The sequence below is a fragment of the Hippocampus guttulatus genome, chromosome 1 (genome assembly GCF_054856545.1).
Source record: "Hippocampus guttulatus isolate MCC_2025c chromosome 1, RoL_Hgut_1.0, whole genome shotgun sequence".
Classification (NCBI taxonomy): Eukaryota; Metazoa; Chordata; class Actinopteri; order Syngnathiformes; family Syngnathidae; genus Hippocampus; species Hippocampus guttulatus.
Window position 1 is genome coordinate 13,873,121 of NC_141261.1, and position 22,538 is coordinate 13,895,658.

General features: G+C 46.4%; 2 protein-coding genes across 6 annotated transcripts in view; both read left to right on the forward strand.

Annotated features, from left to right (window-relative positions):
• On the forward strand, positions 1-11,168 carry gtf3c3 (general transcription factor IIIC, polypeptide 3). Of its 2 annotated transcripts, XM_086111383.1 has the most exons (20): positions 1-199; positions 499-571; positions 1,384-1,721; positions 1,818-1,941; positions 2,024-2,215; positions 2,722-2,887; positions 3,458-3,605; positions 3,682-3,829; positions 4,043-4,143; positions 4,235-4,406; positions 5,579-5,781; positions 5,875-5,976; positions 6,071-6,203; positions 6,377-6,602; positions 6,669-6,723; positions 8,264-8,399; positions 8,492-8,616; positions 8,681-8,833; positions 9,194-9,347; positions 11,027-11,168. In XM_086111383.1, exons 1-19 carry the CDS (start codon positions 107-109, stop codon positions 9,314-9,316), a joined length of 2,811 nt encoding a protein of 936 aa, XP_085967509.1. In that variant the 5' UTR covers positions 1-106; the 3' UTR covers positions 9,317-9,347; positions 11,027-11,168. The 2 variants fall into 2 exon arrangements, with proteins under 2 accessions (XP_085967509.1, XP_085967518.1); XM_086111392.1 differs by lacking the exon at positions 11,027-11,168 and having other exon boundaries at positions 9,194-9,812.
• hecw2b (HECT, C2 and WW domain containing E3 ubiquitin protein ligase 2b) overlaps positions 11,060-22,538 on the forward strand; it is a 25,119-nt gene continuing 13,640 nt past the window's right edge. The window contains exons 1-8 of one of the 4 annotated variants that reach the window (XM_086111361.1): positions 11,060-11,199; positions 17,839-17,946; positions 18,333-18,427; positions 19,497-19,572; positions 19,658-19,827; positions 19,908-20,050; positions 20,148-20,248; positions 21,331-22,094. In XM_086111361.1, the coding sequence (XP_085967487.1) occupies positions 17,940-17,946; positions 18,333-18,427; positions 19,497-19,572; positions 19,658-19,827; positions 19,908-20,050; positions 20,148-20,248; positions 21,331-22,094 (1,356 nt within the window). In that variant the 5' untranslated portion in view covers positions 11,060-11,199; positions 17,839-17,939. Of the gene's footprint in view, positions 11,200-15,432; positions 15,826-15,867; positions 16,099-17,838; positions 17,947-18,332; positions 18,428-19,496; positions 19,573-19,657; positions 19,828-19,907; positions 20,051-20,147; positions 20,249-21,330; positions 22,095-22,538 lie in introns of those variants that run through there. The other 3 variants (XM_086111342.1, XM_086111352.1, XM_086111370.1) reach the window with 3 other exon arrangements.

The window sequence follows — 22,538 nt, forward strand, 5'->3', positions numbered from 1 at the left end:
AAAGTAAGCGCGCTCCCCGATGTAAACGTGAAAGCGTTGATGGTGTTAGAATGTGATTTGATAGTTGTTTGGGTTGGCTGTGGAATAGCAGCCAAAGCAAAGCAAGATGTCAGGGTTCAGCGCTGAACTTATCGACTACCTAGAGGGGAGGATTACATTTGAGGAGTTTGACAGGAGGAGAGACGAGAGGAAAGCCAAAGTACGTCTGCTCCAATCTGGCTTCGAGCAACCCAAATGCAAATTTGAGCAAACCTGACATACTATTCAGTCAAATGAGATCCGTATAGACAATTTCCAGCATTATGAATCAACTAGATGCCGTCTAAACAATCGGAAATTTGCTTTCTTTTCCTAAAGTAACACAAAATTTGAATCTATTAAAGAATTACGTTTTGGTTCAGGTTCTACAAATTGCGTCACTTTTGACCCTTTTTAGATGAGATTAAATCAAGGAAAAGTGGATCGCGAGTAACTCACAAATTCTTGATTGTCTTTCAGGAGGCAGCAGCGTCAGTTGAAAATGAGGAGGTGGCGCAGCCTTCCACCTCGACAGACATCCATGTGAAAACTGGTAAATTGTAGCGCCACAACATTTTGCGTGTCTGTCCATACATGTCACTCTATGATGCATTTCGTCAGTGGCGTCAGCAAATAGGGCGAAAAGGTGTTGACGGTTTTTCAGAAGTTGCATATTAATAGTCAGTGAATTAAAAGTGCATGTTGTTAAGAGTGGCCTGAATGTTTTGTTTTTTTAAATAGTATTATAATTACATTTCAGTCGAGTTCAACAGAGATAATCTTGTTTATTTTTTAAACATTTATTTAGGTACAACTTTTACTTAAACTTTATTTTTTTAAGTACGGTACAGTTTATTAATTTATTACATTCATTTGCATTAAATGTATTATGTCAATAATTACGTGAAGCTGTGACAGTGGCTTGAAATATTAGAAGCGCTGTTGGAATGAAGTCAAAATTATTTCAGTCATACGACACCACGACATTTTAAAGGTTGCAATAGTGGTGTGGTACTCGGCTCGTTTTTTTAAAGGTGTTATTTGGTATAAAAAGTTTGAGAACGACTGAAGAAGAACATACAGTAATTTGAAATCATGTGACCCAAGGTGATAATTTTCCAGTTCTCTGGCGACAACCCTCAAGGCAGGTATCGGGTCCTTGAAGACGTTCTGATCTCTGTGATTAATTATTCAATATACTATCGTCTCTCAAAATTGGACCCAGGGATGCTGGTTGTGATTTTGCGCCCCAAAGAAGAAAAAAACAAAAACATCGCTGCGGGCCCCACCACTTCAGTTGTCGTCATGTTTGACTTTTTAAAAGTTGTTGATTCACCCCATTCCCTCCTTCACCTCCCCTCTTAGAAGAAGGAATCAGCCCTGATGTTCTGCAAGCCTTTGCCTCAATGCTTGGCGAGTCCACCGACCAAGTATTGTCGGATGAGGATAATGACAGCTTGGGCTATGTTGACGACAAGAATGACGACGATTTCGCAGTGGAGGAGGAAGAGGACGAAGAAGAGGAGGAGGACGATGACGACGACGACAAGCAAAAGGAAAAGTTGAAATTGAAAGTGAAGGGTAAGAAACCGAGAGTGAAGAAAAAGTTTGAAAGTGAAGACCAGGAACGTGAGGACATGACAGTCGGAGACGTGCTTGCGCTGGAGATGGAGCTGAACCGCGAAAACAAGAAAATGATGAAGGTGGGTTGGGTTTCAAAATTCCAACAATTTGGGAGCTTTTCCCGGGAATGAATCACTCAGACCCTCAATCTCATTTTCCTCTTGCCGTGGTTCCAGGAACGACGCAGCCGCAGTAAACTTCCCCGGGCGCTCAGAGGCCTGATGGGTGAGGCGAACATTCGCTACGCCAGAGGAGAGAAAGCCGATGCCATCGCCATGTGTATGGAGATCATACGACAAGGTGGGCACCTGTTTTATTTTTTGGGGTTTTTTTTTGCATTGTCTTATCATGATCCTATCCTCGTCTTCCCGGCACCTTCCAGCGCCGCTGGCTTACGATCCTTTCTCCACGCTGGCCATGATCTACGAGGACGAAGGCGACATGGACAAAGCGCTGCAGTTCAGCCTGATCGCCGCCCACTTGAACCCGTCCGACTGCGAGGAGTGGATCAGGCTTGCCGAGGTCTCGCTGGAACAGGACAACGTGCGCCAAGCTCTCGTCTGCTACAACAAAGGTCTGCCTGCCTGAACTGGTTGTCAGCCAATCACCGGGCACACAAAGACGAACAACCATTCGCGCTCACACTCACACCGAGAGTGGACAATTTCGAGTGTACAATCAGCCTGTCATGCATGTTTTTTGGAATATGGGAGGAAACCGGAGTACCCGGAGAAAACCCACGCAGGCACGGGAACAACATGCAAATTCCACACAGGGAGGCCAGAGCCGGAATTAAACCCACAACCTCTTCACTGTGAGGTCGACGTTGTGTTCAACCTAATTCAAAACAGAATGCAAATCATGTTCAACCTCGATTTCATTGAATATACGACAAAGACAAGATATTTCATGTTCAGACGATCAACTTTTTTTGCTTTTGAGGAAATAATCATCAACTTTTTTTTTTTTTTTGGTCAGGTAAAATAAGAATCTTGGCTCGGTAAAGGTTGTGAAATAATGGTAGAATAAAGTGCGTTGTTTTTGTGGGAACAGCTGTAAAATGGCCACTCCATCCCGCAGCCGTCAAGTACGCTCCCACAAACGTGCGCTACCTGTGGGACCGCTGCGGCCTCCTCATGCGTCTGGGGGAGCACAGGCAGTGCATGGATGGCTACCGCAGAATTCTCTCCCTGCTGCCGATGGAGGAGGCCGAGCACTTCATGCAGCTCTCCAAGGACATGGCCAAGTAGGCAACGCGCCCTGACGACGAGTGCACTTTACAACCATTTGATCGTCCGGCCGATATTTTGCATTGACTGCACATTTTGCCAGCACCCGTAATGTCTTTGAGTCACGTCACGGATGGTCTTTGAGGCATGCGAGTACTAATTTCTTTTGTGGTACAATGCTACAAATTTAGGGATAAGTGATCGGCCCCCCAAAAATTGCGTCAACCCTAGCACGCCCCATTTCGGAGGATTTCGCCCCGACAGCAAAGACGATATTTATCACTTGGAAAATTGCGCGTGGTTGTGAATGCGCGTCTTGTATGGCTTACCCGTCCGTGTCTTAAGATAAGATAAGATGAGAAAACCTTTATTTGTCTCACAATTGAGAAATTCAATCCACAGCAGCAAAATTTGGAGGGAAGAAAGTAGAAAAAAAAAGTATTTGCATGCACCAAAAAAAAAAAAAAAAAAGAATTGTCCACAGTACAGAATGCAATGCAATGTAAAATATAAAATACAATATATAACCAAACATGCAACGGCACATTTCATGTATATATATATATATATATATCTTCACTGTTTAGGAGTTATTACGAAAGTGGCGACCTGCCTTCGGCGCTCGGTGTAATTGAGGCAGCTTTGGCACGACACCCCAACCTGGTCAGCGATGACATCATCAACATGGCCGCTGAGCTCTACATCACCGACCATCAGTACGACAAGGCTTTGCAGGTTCTCAGGCACACCTTAGACCAGCTGCAGATAACGTTGGTTGTCAATGTCTCAGTACCCGTGTGTCCTCCTTCAGGTCTTGGTCCGTTTTGTGGGCGTGGTTCTAATCCGGGATGAAAGTCACTCGGAGACCCCCATTAAAGAGGAGAATACGTCAGAGAAGACATTGAAGAACGAAGAGGCGCAGCCTGCGACCGCAGCAGAAACGGAATCGGCGGACGCGTGTAAGTCGTACGCACGCTCAAACGGAGAGTTCCGTGACGAAAGGAAATGTCACGGACAGCAACGCTAGCGTCAAGCGACTCAAATAAGATGAAGCGGTCGACAAGAATCCGATCTGAAGAAAGGCGATTTGTATCAAAATAAATCAATAAACCGTTTGCCAAACGCCCTCAAAGATGAGTCAATCCAACTGAGGATGCGTTGTTGTTCTGCAGCCGAAATCAAGGATGTGCAGTTTCCGGACGGCATTCCGGTGGACCTGAAGGCCAAGCTGATTGTCTGCCTCATCCATAAGGGCATCTGCGCGCCCCTGGAGGTAGCGGACGACTTTACAAGCCTTCCATATTTCAGACAGGGGGAAATATTTCCATATTTCAAAACTTTTCCCTCTGGCTTTCACCACCCAGGCGCTGGTGTCCTCACTGATGGAGCAATGCGCAGAGGAGATCGGCGACTTATACCTGGACGTGGGGGAGGCCTACCTGGAGAAGGGAGCCTACCTGGCCGCTCTACCTTTGCTGTCTGCGCTCGTCATTTCGGAGAAATACAACCTGGCCGTCGTCTGGCTTCGACACGCAGGTAGGTTCGCGTCCACTTTTAGAGAGGTCTTGAGGGGGGGGGGGGGGCATCTGCCAATGACAGCACACAGACAAAAAAAAAAAAACGTTCACGCTCATCTACACCTGTTTTTGATTTCGAGTCTTTGTGAGGAAGGCGGCCTTGAATACTGGAATGCAAAGGGACTTTTCGAACGCGCTCTGCGTTGCCATTCCGTGATTTGAGATCAGCGAGGGAAAAATGATCACCTCTTAGCTTCATCTTCGACTTCACTCCGCACATGTCACCTGAGGCACCAGACAGGAGTGGAGGGACAGAGCGGCTCAGGAGACGTAAGGCAGGGAGAGAGCAATCGGGGATTGGAAAACAATTACCATATTTTCCACACTAAAAGGTGCACCTAAAATCTCTTCCATTTTCTTAAAAGCTCACGGTGCCTTAAAATCCGATGCGCCTTGTGTATGGTCATTACGGTAATATGTCAACTCCAAAATGGCTCCTTGCTCGAGACATGCTGACAACGCAGAGTTCAAACTAAAGGCGATCGGGCTACGCAGTTGAACGCGCAAATAGAGCAGCGGCAAGAGACGTTCAACGTTAACGAGTCAATGTTAGAACTTGCTGTCGGTTCAGTGAACTGTGGCGCTGCTTTATTAAATACGTTTTACTGACTTTTTATCGTTCTGAGCACATCACACTTGTAAATTGCGTCTTATAAAGCGGTGCGTCCAATATATGAAAAAAAATGACAAAATAGGCCATTCATTGAAGGTGCACCTCATAATCCAGTGCGCCTTTTAGTTTGGAAAATACGGTAGCAGAGTCCAACGTGTGTTCCGGTAAAGGGGCATTTTAAACCAAATAGCTCCCGTAATGTCCGGCCGGGCAATGAATTGAAATTGAAACTCAATTTAATTTGGGATTCTCACAATCACAGAAACATTGTCATTGAACAGCGGTGGGTGTGTGCGTGTGACATATTTCATTTGAGAAACATCGCGAGTGCTAATGCTAGCAGTCCATTTAAAATCCCTTTGACACGCTCATAGGAAACTTGCTTTTGAGCCCAAGAGTGACATTTCTTCAAATAACGAATAGCCACGCACAAACGTATGAGGCGTGGAGCCCAAGTTGTGGCGCGAGAATGTGTCCGATTCATGATAAGCAACCAGCGACCTGTCACTCCATTGCAGAGTGCCTGAAGGCATTGGGCGAAATGAACGCGGCGGCCGAGAGCTTCACAAAGGTGGTGGAGTTGGCGCCGCAACATCTCGAGGCGCGGCTGACGCTGGCCACCCTGCAGCAGCAGCTCGGTCGGCCAGAGTGTGCCCTCAAAGCGCTGGAGTCCATGTACGACAACGACACGCTTGCACAAGACTCGTCTGCGGCGCAGAAGGCACGTGATGCGTTTATTTATTTATTTTGGTTGTGCGACTCTTTCGCGAAGAAGCAGACACTCACTTCATCGGCGCGCGTCAAATGTGTGCAGGAACTCAAGCTGCTCCTGCATCGGTCCACGCTACTGAAAACGCAGGGACTCATCCAGCACTACTTGGATGCCGTCATCACGATGATGTCCATGCTGCTCAAGGTTGCACCGGGATTTTCTCGGGTCTTTCTCCTCCCCGTTCACCGCAGCGTGTAAAAATCGGTGCAACGTGTGTGTGTGTGTTTGCGCATCCAAGGTGGCCATGCAGCGCGCCAACGTGTGCGTGCGCTCTGTCGTCACGTCGGGAGAGACTCATCTGCGCTTGGTGAAGGTTGGGAACGTGTTGTCGGACATCGATGACCAGGAAGCGGCCTATTTGGAAATCACATGTACGTCAACTCTTGACCTTGTCGTTATTGTTTACCGTTAACAGGATATGCCAGTGTACCTCCGGGTTTTTCACTCAATTTTGGAATGACATTTGGTAACACCGAAGCAATGTTGTTCAGTGTACAAAGTATAAGGTGCTCAATTCTTGGTCATACTTTGATACCTGCAAAAGGTAAAACCAAAATCCTGTCCAAAGAGGACTGGTGGCAACTGCTGCTGAATTGCGTCCTGTCACTCTGCGACGTGCAACGCTACGAAGAGGCGGAGCTAATGGTCGAGTCCGCCATGGAGTTCTACTCTTTCTACGACATCAAACCCAGAAGGAAGGAGCTGGAGTTCCTCGGCCTGTCGGCCAGCATCCTGGACCGCGGCCATCACAAGGCCTACAACTACATCAGGTTTGAGAGGTGAATGATATCGTCTCTGCATCACTTTGCTCATCATGGTTTCCTCCTTTCCAACAGATTGATGCTGATGGATAATGTGGATCAGCCTCAGCTTTGGAATATATTTAACCAGGTAAAGAGACACAGCGCTTGATTTCAATCTCCTCTCAGCATTTAATGCAGCGATCCCCAACCACTGTGCCGCAGCACCTTAGCCTGACATGATGCAAGTTTGGGATTTATGGGATGCCAATCAATTCTCTCACTTTCATGGAAACAACACCTGCCGCCTTCCCCAAAAATAAATCTTCAAAAAGATTGTTTCTGCGAAATACGGCTGGACGATTAATCAAAAGTTGATTTACGGTCTCGATCCTTAGAACCTTACAATTGAAGAAGTACAATTAATGTGCCGAACTGCGTCGTGTGTGTGCAAGTTCCCGATGTTGTCGAAGGAACCTAAATGCACCATGTTGTTTACACAGCGTGTGTGATTCTGCCGTCCCTAAGCGTCTATTAAGTTGGTTCATGACGCCGCAGTTGGAGTTTACGATAAAACTTAACACGAAAGAAAAAGATTTACACTCATGATCTATTTAAATGTTTCGTTTAAAAAAAAATCATACCGTGCTAAAGCTACGGTCGGTGTAAAATACCTTTCCAAATGCTAGCAGGAAATTAGCATTGGCTTCTGGAGTGATATTCCTTCAAATAAATATTCACACACAAACGCTGTAGAAACAGATACACACAGGTAACATAAGAGCACCCAAAGGCACAAATTGTTCCCAGTCTGTGAAAAACAAGTTATATTATTCGAGTTCAATCGCAACTTTCTTTGGAGCTCATTGTAAAAGTGTGCTCCATGCATGCACAACAGCACTACGCTGCCCCCAAGAGGTCAACGTGCGCACCGCAGGAGCAGCCGGTATTTCCATCCATCCATTATCCGTATTGGTTTTTAGTTTAGTTTTGTTTTTGGTTTTATTGCTGTTATTTTAGTCTACTCTTGTTTTTTTATTATTAATTTCTCTTATCGTTGTCATTTCAACTTGCATTCAAAGTTGAGTTCTCAAGGAATCTTCCCTCAAAATTCAAGCATAAGGCCCAAAATATGATACTCGAGGTCCCAGGTTCTGCCAAGACTTGTGAAAGTAAAAATGTGATAGAGAGATATGGGATTCCCCTTTTAATAATAACAATAAGAATACACTATTTATTCATTCATAATCTTATACGGCAACATAAACCATGTTCTCCCCGTGTCACACGCGCCCATCCCGCTATTTCAGGAGGACTGAACTGGAGGCACGAGATGGGCCCAGAAACAGCTGTTTTCAAAGATCAGATCCATCATCTACTACTGTCAAGTCCTAATGAGCATTTTAACAAATACCGTATGACAAAAAAGTGATTATTTTTTCATAATTTCCCCATTCCTCTAATTAGACCTACAACTATTTATTTTGTCATTCATACAACAGAATAATGTCTTTGCGTTCAATGAAACGGTTCAGGATGTCACGCCAAATACTTTGGGGGACATTTTTGTTGGGTGCTGTGCAGTGGCAGCTTTTCTCATGTACAATGTGCGCCTTGGCACAATTAAGATTGGCAAACACTGAATAATGCGGCCATGTGCAGCAGGGCACTCACATCTGCGCTCCCTTTAGCTGACGATATCCTCCCACCACCAACGTCATCATCGCTTCTGCTTGCGTCTGCTTTTGAAACATCCCGAAAACCATGCCCTCTGCATCCTCTGCGGACACAACGCCATGGTGTCGGGCAGCTTTAAACACGCCCTGGGTAACACACACACACACACAGCATCCGTAATTAACTCTCATCCGGTTGCAAATGGAGCCATGTGCAGGTGACGTCGTCTTGTTTGTCTCCAGCCCAGTACGTCCAGGCCTTCCAGTCTCGGCCTGACGACCCGCTCCTCAACCTGTTTGTGGGCCTCACCTTTTTCCACATGGCGGCCCAGAAATTTGTGGCAAAGAGACACCCACTGGTTGTTCAGGTATGTTGTGTTTGACTGCGCTTTTGAGGACTTGGCTTCTCATGGGGTTTTTTTCTTTTGTTAGGGTTTCTCCTTCCTGTGGCGGTACGTGGAACTGCGTGGGGAGTGTCAGGAGAGCATGTATAACATGGGCAGGGCATTGCACCAGATGGGCCTTACACATTTAGCCATCCATTATTACCAGAAGACTCTTCGACTGCCTGTCCAGAAACTCGAGGTACTTTCCCATTAAATGGGAACAAAATAACCACAACAAAACAAAAACAACAACAACAAACAAACAAACCATTTGCTCACGAATTAGACTGCTTGTAATTCATTGGCAAGTCTTTGCAAGTACAGTTTATGTTGATAGAACTAACTCTCTTTTTTTTCAATGAATCTCATACCTTGTGCATGACCTAGCTTTTAAAAAAAAAATATTACTTTATTTGTATTTATTGTCATACTACAATACATCCACACAGAAGGAAGGTCAAGCAGTCTTAAGGACCTTTTTGTTTACTTGATGACTAAGACTCATAAAAACGAAAATACAACAGTGTTTTCAAAAACTCTCCTCCATCCACACCAACAGGGTATCGCCGATGACCAAGTGGATCTGAGGAGAGAGGCCGCCTTCAATCTCTCCCTCATCTACCAGGCCAGTGGCAACGTTGAGATGGCCCACCAACTCATCACCACCCACTGCGTCATCTGACCGCGGGCCAGCCAAGCCCGCAACTAAAAGCGTTCGTATCGGCAGTTTTGAATTACACCCGCAACATGAACTGTGATCAGGTCGGAGGCTGTATTATTTACATTTAAACATTTGAAGTACAAAAGTTTTAAATTTATTTAATCAAAGACTGAGTTTGGCAATCATTCAGCCATTTCCATTGTGCTTAGCTCCATGTTAGAATTTCTTTTATCGTGACAAAAAGATGGAAGGACAGACTTTTTATTTTTGTTACGAGGATTAAGGCGCTGGGGATTACTTGCCAAATCCCCGCATCTCGGTGATCCCATTCCCAACCTTCTGCTTGCTTCATCTTTCCTACACGGGTCACTGTACTGCATTTGGACCCTGGATGACCAGAGTTCTTTTTATTTTTTTTTATTTTATTTAAACCTGTCTCTTCACAAACACACACACACACACAGAATTTACACTGAAATGACAAAGATCACCTTCAGTAAATTTGATTTAATCAAGAGTAATTCCAGAGTTAAATCATTCCAGATTTGGGGTTCATTTTCTGTCGCACCATAAAACTGCAACTTATCCATACCCAAAATAGAGAGTGGTAATTGCAAGTATAACAGATCAGTAAGTTTCACATTTGCTTTATTTTGGGTATGATTTTGAAAGAAGGGGTTGGGGGGCGGGGGGGGGGGGGTCTGCCAATGGGACAACTATTAATCACACATTGCACAAATCTGGCCTTGATGGAACAGTGGTAAAAAGAAAGCCAATCCTCAAAGGCACGTTTAAAAAGTCCCGTTTGAAGTCTTGTCAAGCCACCAATAGACACAACAAACGTGGAAGAAGGTGCTCTCGTTAGATGAGACCAAAATTCAAGTTTTTGGGCTATTTGCAAAAAAAAAAAAAAAGGAACCCTATATAGGATAAGCAGTGATGAAGACGGTTGGGTGCAAGATAAGCGGTGATGAAGATGGATGGATGGATAGTTCCTGCCTGACCGTACATCAAATCTTTTATGTTGAAATCTATCCAACCACTTCCTGTCTGGCAGTGCATCTGCGCTGACAGTGCATGTCTGCAACTGGAGCTCAGATTTGTTGACATTATTGGCATACAACAATTAATTTAGAGCTGGTCGAATCACGTTCTTACCTGGTTTATTGGCCGTTATTTTGTGTGTGGGGGGGGGGGGCAATAAAATCAAATAACCGGTCCGGTCGAGTCAAATGTTGGCGCCATTACAAGAACTCAATTGTGGAATGACCCAGAAATGAATATGATTTGTGAACCCCCCTCCCCTCCAGTAACAGATTGGTGCTTTTCATCCCTAATCACGAACGGAATGTGACCCAGTGTAGCCTTTTAAAGGGGCCCGAACCACCGTCTCGACACGTGATGCACAAAGAGGAGGGGGGGGGGCGGTGTTATTTTGACGTTGAACAGGACCAGAACACACTCGCGCCCGGGCCCGAAAACATTCAAAGTTGGTCGTCCGCACTTATCGTCCCTGTAGAGGGGATAACATGGCTGTGCCGGGGACTTGTTTTCGCTTAACAAGCCGGGGAAGCGCAGCGGAAACGGGGTGCCGGATGTCGGGAGCTCCCGCCCCGTAAATAAGACATGAGCCTGGCTGGCTGCACCGCAGCGAGAGGGAGACAACCGGCCATGATGAGACGCTTCCGACCTGACATGTTTGCTCGCTTTTGGTGTGTGGCGAACCTGTAGGTTCCGACAGACTATCCCACTACAGCGAGGGGAGGCGACACCTCGGCCGGGTGCCGGCCGCTGACAGGTCGCTGAGCTCCGGGGCAGAGCGAGGCTCCGTCGTGTATCAGTGCGGGACATTTGCGGGTCGATTTCGTCTCGCGGATGGGGCGTTGAAATCACCGCAACAAAAGGTGAGCAGAAGTATTTTTTTTCTTCTTTCTTAATGGGCGTTTCATTGTCGACCTCATTGCTTGATGTAAAGCCATTGTTATTTTCTGGGCTGCTTGCTCGTGCAGCGACGGGCTCCCAATTCCAAGTCTCATCAAAGGCCTGTTGAGTGGCATTTATCAACCATGTTTCAAGAAAGAGAGGCCAACTTGATTTTTTTCCCCCTTTGTGTTCGTGTGCAAAGACGACAAGCGGCATTGTGTTTCTACTACCACATTGATTCCAGAATAACAACTGGGCGGCTCGCATTTCCTTCCTCAAAAGCCTCCTACTCATCATCATCATCTCCTGCGAGAACCCGATTGCTCTCAAATATTCCTTGGTATTTTATCTTACTTAGCAATTCAGTTCAAATGTTACTTTCCCCTTATTGCATTGAATCATCATATGTACATAAAAATATAGTAGTGTATGGCTACTATATTACAACGTGGCTTCATTTGTGAATTACAGTCCCCGGGGGTAAAATGACAAAAGTCACTTCAATTGTTTTTTAAGTGTGCTGAGATATTTATAAGAATATATGATGGGAGTCGTGTCTGCCATCCTTTTCTGCAAAGCAATACATCCTCTCAGAGTAAGACCTCCGCAACCTTTCTTGGGCCAAGGCAGATCACCAAACAAAAATGTCCCAAACAGTGGATACATCACGGAATGATGTACCTTGTTCCGTCTCGTAGAAGTCGATTTCATTGTCCTGCCTTATCACTCCAGTCGAACTTCGTGAGGGCGCACCTCGAGGGACAGAAGGAATCTAACGCTAGTCAATTGTAACCGTGTCCAATAAAATGGCCGCCAACTACAAAGTAGTTGGACAGTATGAATGTTTATCGATGTAAAAACATGAACCTGTAATACAGTCTAAACACGTCAATTACAAATACGTGTTTGCAAGATGTACGATAAACTATTTTATTTGACATGAAACAAACAAGTGTCGGATTCTTACGTCATCTCTGAAAACATTCAGTTAGCAAAAGCAAGTAAAAAAGTGCCTCTTCTCCATTTTAGGGTGCGCCGGGCCCCGAAGCCGTCGACGATCATCTTTCAATCTGTTGGCCTCGAACTCTGCCATGATTTTGTCGCCATTGCGGATGATTGTCAAAATGGTCGACTTTGCCTATTCGTAATTTCAGCTGAGCTTTGTCTGCTTTCGAAAGTGAGAGACAATGTCATCTTTGGCAGACAGCGAGATTTGTTTCCGTTTACCAGACGTGTTTTCCGACCGTGTGCTCGGGACCGCGCGGTGCCTCTGGAAGTACAACAAGGTACTCAGTTGATCAGTCGTGTTACAAAGCAACAGAGGGGAATCCCGCGCCATACATTTTGCCCATAAGCAAGGTCACGGCTGCAGTTAGCTCCCCGCGGTTCGTTGTCACCAAGGCGTTTTTGTGGGAAAAATCTGGTCGCTATCGACAAGTTAATGGTATAAAGGTGTTGGTTCTAAGCCAGGGGTGGGCAATTATTTTTTGCATAGGGCCACATGAGAACCAGAAAATATTATGGAGGGCCGGATCAAAAGGGTGAACTAAATTCGACATAATATTAATTGGATTTCTTTATTTAAAAAGCAGTATTTTGCATTTTTTGGCACGTTTTTCAGACTTTAAGAGTACATTATTCCGTCGTATCGAACGGGATTTGCTTGACTTGGCGCTACTGCGGGCTCCCGTATCGTTTCCCCCTTCCTCCCTATGCTCTGCAACTTCAAGTAACTGTGCCACCTGGCGTTGAAGTGCCTGTCATTACAAGTCCAAATGAAATGAATGCAATCATTGACATCGAACCTTAATTGTGTACCAACGTTCGGCGGGCCGGATTAAAAAGACCAACGGGCCGGATTTGGCCCGCGGGCCGTAGTTTGCCCCCCTCTGTTCTAAGCAAAATGGAAAAAGAATTGCGCAAAATCGGAACTTTGAAATGCGAGCGTGATGCGGGTGCAAACGCAGTAAACGGGCTCCGTTTGGTAAAGTATCACAGAGTTTGTTTCACATGTCAGACCGGCTGCAAACAGGGTTACGTCGCAGGCATTGCTTCATGAAGCGAGCCATATTTGTCAGTCATTTTATTTTTCCTTTTAAATGCATGTAAACTGGGACACTTTTATGATTCACTTTCGTAGCCCCCAACCATCCCTCGCCTGTAACTTGCTGAGAAGATGCAGAGTGTTTTTTAAGCTTTTGTATTTTTTTCCTATTGGAATCCAAAGGATAAAAAAAAAAAAAAATCTCCAGACCGCAAAAACATTTGTTTTGGCTTTTTTTTTTTTTCAATAGGAAACACATGCGCGTGTGTACGCGCGGTCGCGCATTCCCCAAGATGCCATACTAGACAACCACAAGCTTACCCTTCAAGTGAACATTGTTTTGCAAAATGTGCCTGGCTCGGTTTTGCACTTGTCTCTATTTTTAGTTGCAAAGTGGCACCATTTATAAATAACCCACAGACTTGATGCTGATGCCGCTCACGTGGTTGGAGTGCTCCCACAATCCGGCGCTCTGCATGTTTTCAAGTCACCGCGCTGTCATTTGTGCCACAAGCCAAGTTATTTGCTGCGACGATGCGGCGAAGACAGCAACGAAGTTCTGCACGCGTATCGCGAAACCTTTTTAAAATTCGATACGCGGAGGCAAGGATGCGGCGGCTCATTGTTCAATGACATACGTTATTTATTTCGGCCTATAAAATAGTTCGGGTTGGCCCTTGACTCTGTCATCAAACGTGACTTCTGCTTTATCAAATCCATTTTCCACCGCGCTCGTCTTCATTTGGGTTCAGCCGGAGTTGATGGCAGCTGACTTTGCGCGGGAGGCGGCGTACGTGCCGGACTGCTCGTCAGCCAATCACAGGGCACCTGCTGAGCAACAGATGACATTGGCATTCACAGTTAGGAACAATTTAGGCTCTCGAACCGAAGGAGAGCCACTCCAACTAGCATGCTGCCACTTCAGCTCGACACGTTTCAAAATAAAATTGAGAATAATTCGGGCTGCGATGACTCGTCCAATAAATTGAGTAAACCCATTTAAAATGTTTTTTTAAAAAGAGTAGAAATACTGAAAAAAAATCAAATGATAAATAAATAAATAATATGGAGACCCCTCTGTACTGCCCCCCCCCCCTAAATTTGCTGGCTTCCTTCATGACACTGGTCAACATTTTTGTTTCTTCCTTTTGGAATGCTCAAGATATTTGAATGGTTTCTGGGCTGCTGAGTCAGAAAATGACAAGCTGCCTTTGACAATGGCTCTGGTTTAGTTTCTGTTGATATTTATCGAAGATGCTTGTCGACTGTTAATATTGCTTCATTTTTCTCGTCCTCATGCCAATACTTGAGGTCTCCCATGGCATTTTTCAAATCGTGTTTTCCAAAATCTTGTTTTTGAGCTGTGCACCCATCGAGTAATTTTTCTCTGCTGCTTTTTAATCCTTGACTTTTAAATGCCTTCAGAACACTTTTGTTTTTTTTAAATGCTTTGAAATGTCCTTTCAAATTAGGACTGCAGCTACCCAGTATTTTGGTGCTCGGATATCCTGTGCCAAATTCTGTTGGAAGTTTTCTCCCACGCAGGGATCAGGATCATTGTCTTTATTGATTTAATTAAGGTTTGCATCCATGTGGTGAAATAGATCATTTCTGTGGTTCTTGACGCATCTGGAATGAACAGAGAACGATCCATGATAGAATCCAATTTGATTTGATGGACGGCGACATTTGAACAGAATTCAGGAAAATTCTTTTATCTTGCCCGCTTCTTTCCTGACAGGCCTCCGTCATCCCTTCACCTGCCCGCCTCTCCTGAGGTGAAGAGCGGCAATCGCCGCGGGACCTCACTTATCCCGCCCGTCTCATATGGGAGACTTTTGCAAGTTTGGAGAACCACGCGAAGACCAAAGACTGATCCCGACTCGCCGCGCGTGAACCTGCAATCACGCAACATGGAACCGAAGTATCGCAGCCAAAGAAATGCGGGGCGGGGATATGCAGAGATTTTCAAGTGCCTTGGACAGAGCGCTTCATTTTCCATCGTCCCCCGAGTCGTCATCGCCATCGGTTGTCCTTTTGGATTGTGATTTCCTTCCACCCGCTCTCCACCGTTAACCCCCCCGCCATCCCCCCCCACGCCCACCCGATCATCTGCTCCTTCCTCATCACTGCCATTTTCTTGACACTCAGCAGCAGGCCACGCTCACATGTGATGCTGTGGTAACTATGGCAACAGCCACCTCTTCCTCCTCCCCGCCGCCGTCCTCGCCGGGAACCAACGGCAGCGCCCGGGAACACTTGATGGCGGTGAGGCGCCGCAGCCCTCACGGCCGGCCGTACACCTTCGGGCCGGAAAATATCCGCAGCTTGTCCGGCTCTTCTTCGCCCGCGTCGCCAGTCTTGACGTCGGGGGGTCAGCCGGAAGCGGCGGGGGTGGGGCTGCAGCGGGCCAATAGCGACACCGATCTTGTCACGTCAGACAGCCGCTCCTCGCTCACGGCGTCGACGTACCAGCTCGTCCTTGGCCACGGGCGCCTGGTTATCTCCTGGGACATCAAAGAGGAGGTGGATGCCACCGACTGGATCGGACTGTACCACATAGGTGAGCGAATACGGAGAGCAAGTAACTTTAGCGGGGGCATCTTGAACTTTGAAAGGATCGGCGGTTCAGAAAATGAATCATTTACTTTGGCATTCACAAATTCGCCTGTTGACAAACGCACTAATTTGCAGTTTTCTACTCCGGCTGGTGGCATTAAGTGACTTGATGAGTCTGACAAATTCAACACAGTGGTCTAATCGTTTCATGAACCGATTCTATCTCACGAGCGGCATGGTGGATGACTGGTCAGCACGTCGGCCTCCCAGCGCAAAGGTGCGGGTGTTCGATTCCGACTTCGGGCTTCCTGTGTAGAGTTTGCATGTTGTCCTCGTGCCTGCGTACTCCAGTTTCTTCCCACATTCCAAAAACATGCATGGCCGCTGAATGGAACACTCTAAATTGTCCACCCTCGGTGTGAGTGTGAGCGTGAAGGGTTGCCCGTCAATGTGTGCCCTGCGATCGGTTGGCAACCGGTTCAGGGTGTCCCCTGCCTACTGCTCGAAGACTGCTGGGATAGGCTGTGGCACCCCTCGTGAGGATAGAGCAGATTACAAAATGGATGGATGGATTTTACACTATGAGGCAGTGGGATTCATTTGAGTCAGTGTTGCATGTTCACTGTCACTGTGACAGTGTGTGATAAAGTGTTAAAAATCAAGAAACATTTATTTTTCATTTGTGGAATGCCGAAGATGGCGTACTGTGGAGCTGCAAAGGAAAGTCACATGAGCTAAAATATCACGTTGGTCACAAGCCTATTCTCGAAACTGACTTTTCCAAATCCTGATCAAGTACCAATGTCACAAAGGCAAGAATGCTGCGCTCAGGTCAGCTTCATTCCACCACAGACTCCGGGCTCTTGGGTAGTATTGATCCAGACCATAAGAAACAGGAAGGGTTAATGTACTCCAGGGAATGAGGGCGTGGACGACTCGGCTTTCCCTCGATCCACACTATCATCCTGTCTGACTTGTGTGTTGTTCGCCACCGCGACAGCGGCACATTATGGCTGTCAGCTACAAAGCTCTTTATTGATGGTGACCTGACTGCGGTCAATAAAGGGACTGTGTGTGTGTGTGTGTGTGTGTCTGTATACAAGGGAGAGTTTTGATCGATCTGTCTGACACATTTGACCATTTGTTTCTCGATATCAAAATGATGCCAATTAATAAGATAATGAAAAACTTTGTGGGGTGCCGGCAAAAGTCAGAAAGTGAAACTGTACATTTTGCTTCTCAAATACTGAATTGCTATTAGTGCAAATCATTTGTAGGGCAGCTTTGTTTTAATTTCGAGGGGTCTTACTTAGTAGAATTCAACAGTTGATGACATGGGTGTTATTTTCATATATTATTTTGTTTACAGCTGTAATCCACTGTTCTGTGTGTGTGTGTATATTCTTGAATTCTATCTACCTAGCTAGCTTTCCATCTAGCTATCTATCTAGCTAGCTAGCTAGCTTTCTATCTATCTATCTATCTAGCTAGCTTTCTATCTATCTAGCTCACTAGCTTTCCATCTATCTATCCATCTATCCATCTATCCATCTATCTATACATACATACATACATACATACATCCTAAAATAATATAGTATAAGCGTTAAAAAAAAGAACTCAGTTACCACAATTGTATGTAGTTCCTGTGGCGGCCTGTAGCCTCTGCTCACGCATAAAGCCAAGCTTAGGAGAGTCACTGGAGTGAACATGAACACACACAAACTAAGGGGAGATATAGTTTTTAGTACTTGTTGGACACTTGTTTGGTAGATCTCAAGTCAAAAACCCAGAGGGCGCATTGTCCCAGACCGAGACAAGACAGAGTAAAAAGGCCTTAGATTCTGAGACGAGACCGAGACTCTTAAAAAGTGGTCTCGAGAACTTCACCCCTAATATTGAGCGTATCATCTCAGAGCAAAATTAAAAATCGAGCAGAGAGGTGACGTAAACCGTCTCATTGTTGACTGAAAAAAAAAAAACCTGCCATTGATCCAGTCGTTGATGTGTTCTTCAGACGAGACATGCGTCGCCAATGTGTGGGACTCCAAGAACCGCGGCGTGAACGGCACTCAGCGAGGACAGATTGTGTGGAAATTGGAGGCGGGGCCCTACTTCATGGACTGTGAGTACCGTGTAAAAAAAAATAAAAATAATAATAGCAAAATACGCTCAGACATTTGCTTAACCGAACTCTGTATGAGGCCACGTGCTGCGATTCCTTTTTGTATTTCACACTTATTTGGGTCCCACTTAAAATGTATTAATAAATAAATATTGTGGTGAGGGCTGTGTATCCATTCAGAGTTCCGAAATTGATTCGATTCACCAGGGCCCGATTTGATTCCATTCATGATTCACTTTGATTGTTTTTTTTAGTGAGGGGGCGGAGGGGGATTCCGCTAAGGAATGATTTCATGCAGTCCCACTTTTACTTTTGGATAACATTCTGAGAGGAAGCAAGGCTGCGAATCGAAACCCTGTGAATGATGCAGTCTTGTCTCTCTGCAGATGAGACGAAGATCTGCTTCAAATACTATCACGGTGTGAGCGGAGCCCTCAGAGCAACAACGCCTTGCATCACCGTCAAGAACCCTGGCGTGACGGTACAGTGGTTTTTACCTTCCTTTCTTCACTCATGTCCTTCTGATTGCGGAGGGTAGTGCTGGCACTTCTGCTCCATTCCCCGCTCCACACACCAAGATATTTTTTGCTTAGGGCAGGATCTGAATAAACAAACAATCCTGAATGGAAGCCGAATGAAGACACTTCTGACTTGAAGGTTTACAATACAATACAATACAATACATATTTATTTATATGGCGCTTTCACAACAGCTACAGCGGTAACAAAATGCTTTACAAGACAGTTAACAAAGTAAAATAATAAACAACACAAAACATAAAAACACGGACGGTCGTGCAATCTTAACCACTTTTCCCTCATGCACTTTGTTGTTTGAAGCGGTTCTGGATGAAAGAGGAGAGACTCAAAGTGTCCTTTCACCAGTGGGTCAGAGACGTCATGCTCAAAACGTGCACACGTCAGCTACAAGCTCAGTTTGAAAGGACACAAGGAGCTGTAGCATTGACGGAAACGAGATCGGTTCACTTCTCCTGTCCCACGTAAATCCGTTTCAATTCCAAGCCTGCGACTCTCTGTTCCAAATACGCATCCGCGCTCCGCCCTGACGCTCCTCTCTCCTCATCCTCAACTTCAGCAGCCATCCATGCACCCGCAACCAACACAGACTGTCCAACAGCGCCGACATCTCCGCTGAACAAAACAGCGCTGGGAAAAATGCTGCCCATTATAGGTGCAAAAAAACCCACAAGCGCTGTTCAGCACCGACAGTCAACTGGCGCGACATTCCTCCCAATCGAAATCGGTGCGTGCTGCCGAGACGGCACAACCACCAAGCGCAGATTCTTCTTCTTTGACGAATGTCGTGGCCAAAACAAAACCCCACTAAAAACAATCCACATCGGGTCCACACGACTTAGCAACAAACACCATGTGACAAAACAAAAGACAAAAACCTCAAAAAAACAAACAAAGAAAATAAGCAAGGCTCTTGAAGAGCGCTTGCCAACTACGGTGCTATCTTGGGGGGAAAAGAATGTTTAAAACCAAGGCCGCTGAGGGAGCCTTTCCTGTTCTTTCTCTCCCCCCAGGTGGGCAGCGAGGGTCAAATTGAAAGCCAGTCAGGGGGGGAGCACTGTCGCAAGCTGGTCAGCTTCACCCTCTCAGGTGAGAGGACGCATCTCAGGGGTGCAAAGACCCCTTTAAATACACCCCAATGTAACATGAACCAAGCGCGTGTTGTCCACTGCAGACATTCGAGCGGCGGGCCTAAAGAAGGGAATGTTTTTCAACCCGGACCCTTACTTGAAGATGTCCATTCAGCCCGGGAAAAGGACGGCCCTCCCCAAGTTCACCCACCACGGCCAGGAAAGACGGACTTCCATTATCGCCAATACCACCAACCCCGTGTGGCACGGCGAGGTCGGCAACGTGACGGGCCGTCGCTCCCGCAGGCCAATTTGAATGGCTCTTTGACGCTCCATTCCGCTGTTGTCCTGTAGAAATACACTTTTGTGGCCCTGATGAGTGACGTGATGGAGATCGAAGTGAAAGATAAGTTTGCCAAGAGCCGACCAATCATCAAGCGCTTTCTGGGTCAGCTGATCATACCCGTACAGAGACTTCTGGAGGGGCCCGCGGCCGAGTGAGTCGATTTGCATCGTGTGTGGAAACTCGAGGGTGTTCTCTGGCTTTTTTTTTTTTTTTTTTTAAAGGAAATCCCGCTCTTTGTGTTTCTACAGCCAACACCCGGTCAGCTACAGCTTATGTCGCCGCCTCCCGACAGATCACGTTAGCGGGCAGCTGCAGTTCCGGGTGGACATCACCTCTACTGGACATGAGGGTGTGTGTTGATTTCACATTTTGTCGTTATTAACAATCCATCTTGAAGATAAAATAAATAAATAAATAAAAGCGTGTCCTGAGTAAGTATTAAGAATGGCAGTGAAGCACAGACAACCGTCAAGGCCAAATAATGCTTATTTGGATGAGCAACTAGTTCGACTCGACTCAACTCAACTCATATTTCTAGAGCACTTGAAAACAACTGCCGCTGTGTACAAAGTGCCGTACATGGTGCAAAAATAATTCAGACAACAACAAAAAATAATATGAAAAGACAGGAGAAAGCACAAAAAGAGTCAAACTAAAAATCAAGTCTCATACTGAGTCATAAGTCAAAGAATAAAAATGAGTTTTAAGACGAGTTTTAAAGATGGCCATTGAGGGGGCTCGCCGAATGTTCAGTGGGAGGTCATTCCAAAGCAGTGGAAAAAGTAGAAGTGGGGGCGAGGCCATTTCAAGATTTGAAAACAAATAAGATCTTAAGAAGAACTCTAAAATGTTTTGGGAGTGAGTGAAGGGAGGCCAGAGTTCCCGCTTATGAGTAGCAGTCAAGTCAAGTCAACTTTATTTATAGAGCACTTTCAAACAGCCATCGCTGCATACGAAGTGCTGTACATGGAGCAATTTAACATGCACAATAAACAGTAAGACAAATCGGTAATAAAGGCGGTAGAAAGCACCAAACAGTAAAACCAAGAACAAAACTAAGTCATGCTGAGTCGACGCAAGCAGCAGCATTTTGGACCAACTGGAAACGCTTCATGGAGGATTGTCTGACTCCAAAGTAAAGTGCGTTACAGTCATCCAGCCGAGATGTGACGAAGGCATGGATGACTCTTTCAAAGTGCTCTTGAGAAAGGAGAGGCTTGACTTTCGCCATTTGGTGAATAGTTCGTGAATAGGTGAGTTTGTGAATAGTAAACGATGAATATGTGTGATGTACTTCCATTGCATCAAGTTTGATGAGAAAAAGGAGCGATTTTCTTTTTCACACAACTCTGCAAATAAAAGTTGCGCAATGAAAACATTGAATCTCTTTGGTGGAGGTAAAGGATCGAATGAGCCTGTGTTCCTCTCCAGATGCAACAGGAACCATCTTGGGCAGCGCCGTGAACAGCGACCCCGGGAGTCCCTCTGACGACGAGGACCTCCCGCACCATTCCTCATCTTCTCGCCTCGCATGCGGCGCCGCCCTCACAGGCTCGGAGGAAAGCCCCCTGTTAGTCAACGGTGCTTGTTACTATGGCAACAGCAGCGCCTGGCAGGAGGACACGGTTCTGGCGGCCCCGGGCGGCCACACCCACAGGCAAGTGTCCCTCAATGACTACTTGGATGCCATTGAGGCCTCCGGCATCCCCGTGGAGCGACTTCCCGCAGGGCCGTCGCCGAGGCTGCGCTCCAGCTTTCCCACGGACACGCGCCTCAACGCGATGCTCCACATCGACTCGGACGAGGACGAGGAGAGCGCGGGGCAGCGCGGTAGCCAGCAGGAGACGAGGTCGCAAAGGACCGCGGCCGCGGACGTCGCCGGTGGGAGCGAGGCCTCCAAATGTGAGCGCGCCGGATCAGAAGCGGACTCTCCTGTCGCTGAGTCGGCTCAGGTCGACGGTTCAGGGAGCGCGGCCAAGCTGCAAATGGAGGGGATGCCGATGATCAACAGTGCGGATGCGACCGGCGCATCGGCACGGGTTAGTGGAGAGATGGAAGCCAGCGGTTCTCCTCAGGCTTCGCAACTTGAGTCTGCAAGCGATTGCACATGCGGCGAGCAAAATTCGAGGATGAACACCAACCAGGCCTGCAGTTCTTCATATAGCGCTAGCTGCGGCCCACTTTCACCCATTCAGGTATGATGCTGTTGTGAGCAACATGGATTCAAATTGAGACAAATTTGTTGGTTCTGGTGCATCGGGGGAGTAGCCACCTTTTCAGAAGTGGGCATTGAACGAACCAAACTGTCCAACTCGGCTTGAGTCAAACCACAATGGCATGAGCTCACACTTCAAGCAGCCAGATCATTAAAAGGTCCGCGGGCAACGCAAAAAAATCTGTCAAACATCACTCCTGTCATCAAACTTGTACCCCTCCACATCGTAATCACCAGAGAAGTTGGATACTAAATATATAAATGTGTGCAGATGTGTCTTGAACTAATTAGAGGACAGAAAAAATACTGACGGTATTTTGGGCTAGCTAGCTAGCCCACTGATACCCCTTTTACACACAAAAAAGAAAAAAAAACCTTGGCGCTCGTTCGCCATCCCGCAAGCAGTACAGCCATGAGAAACGCC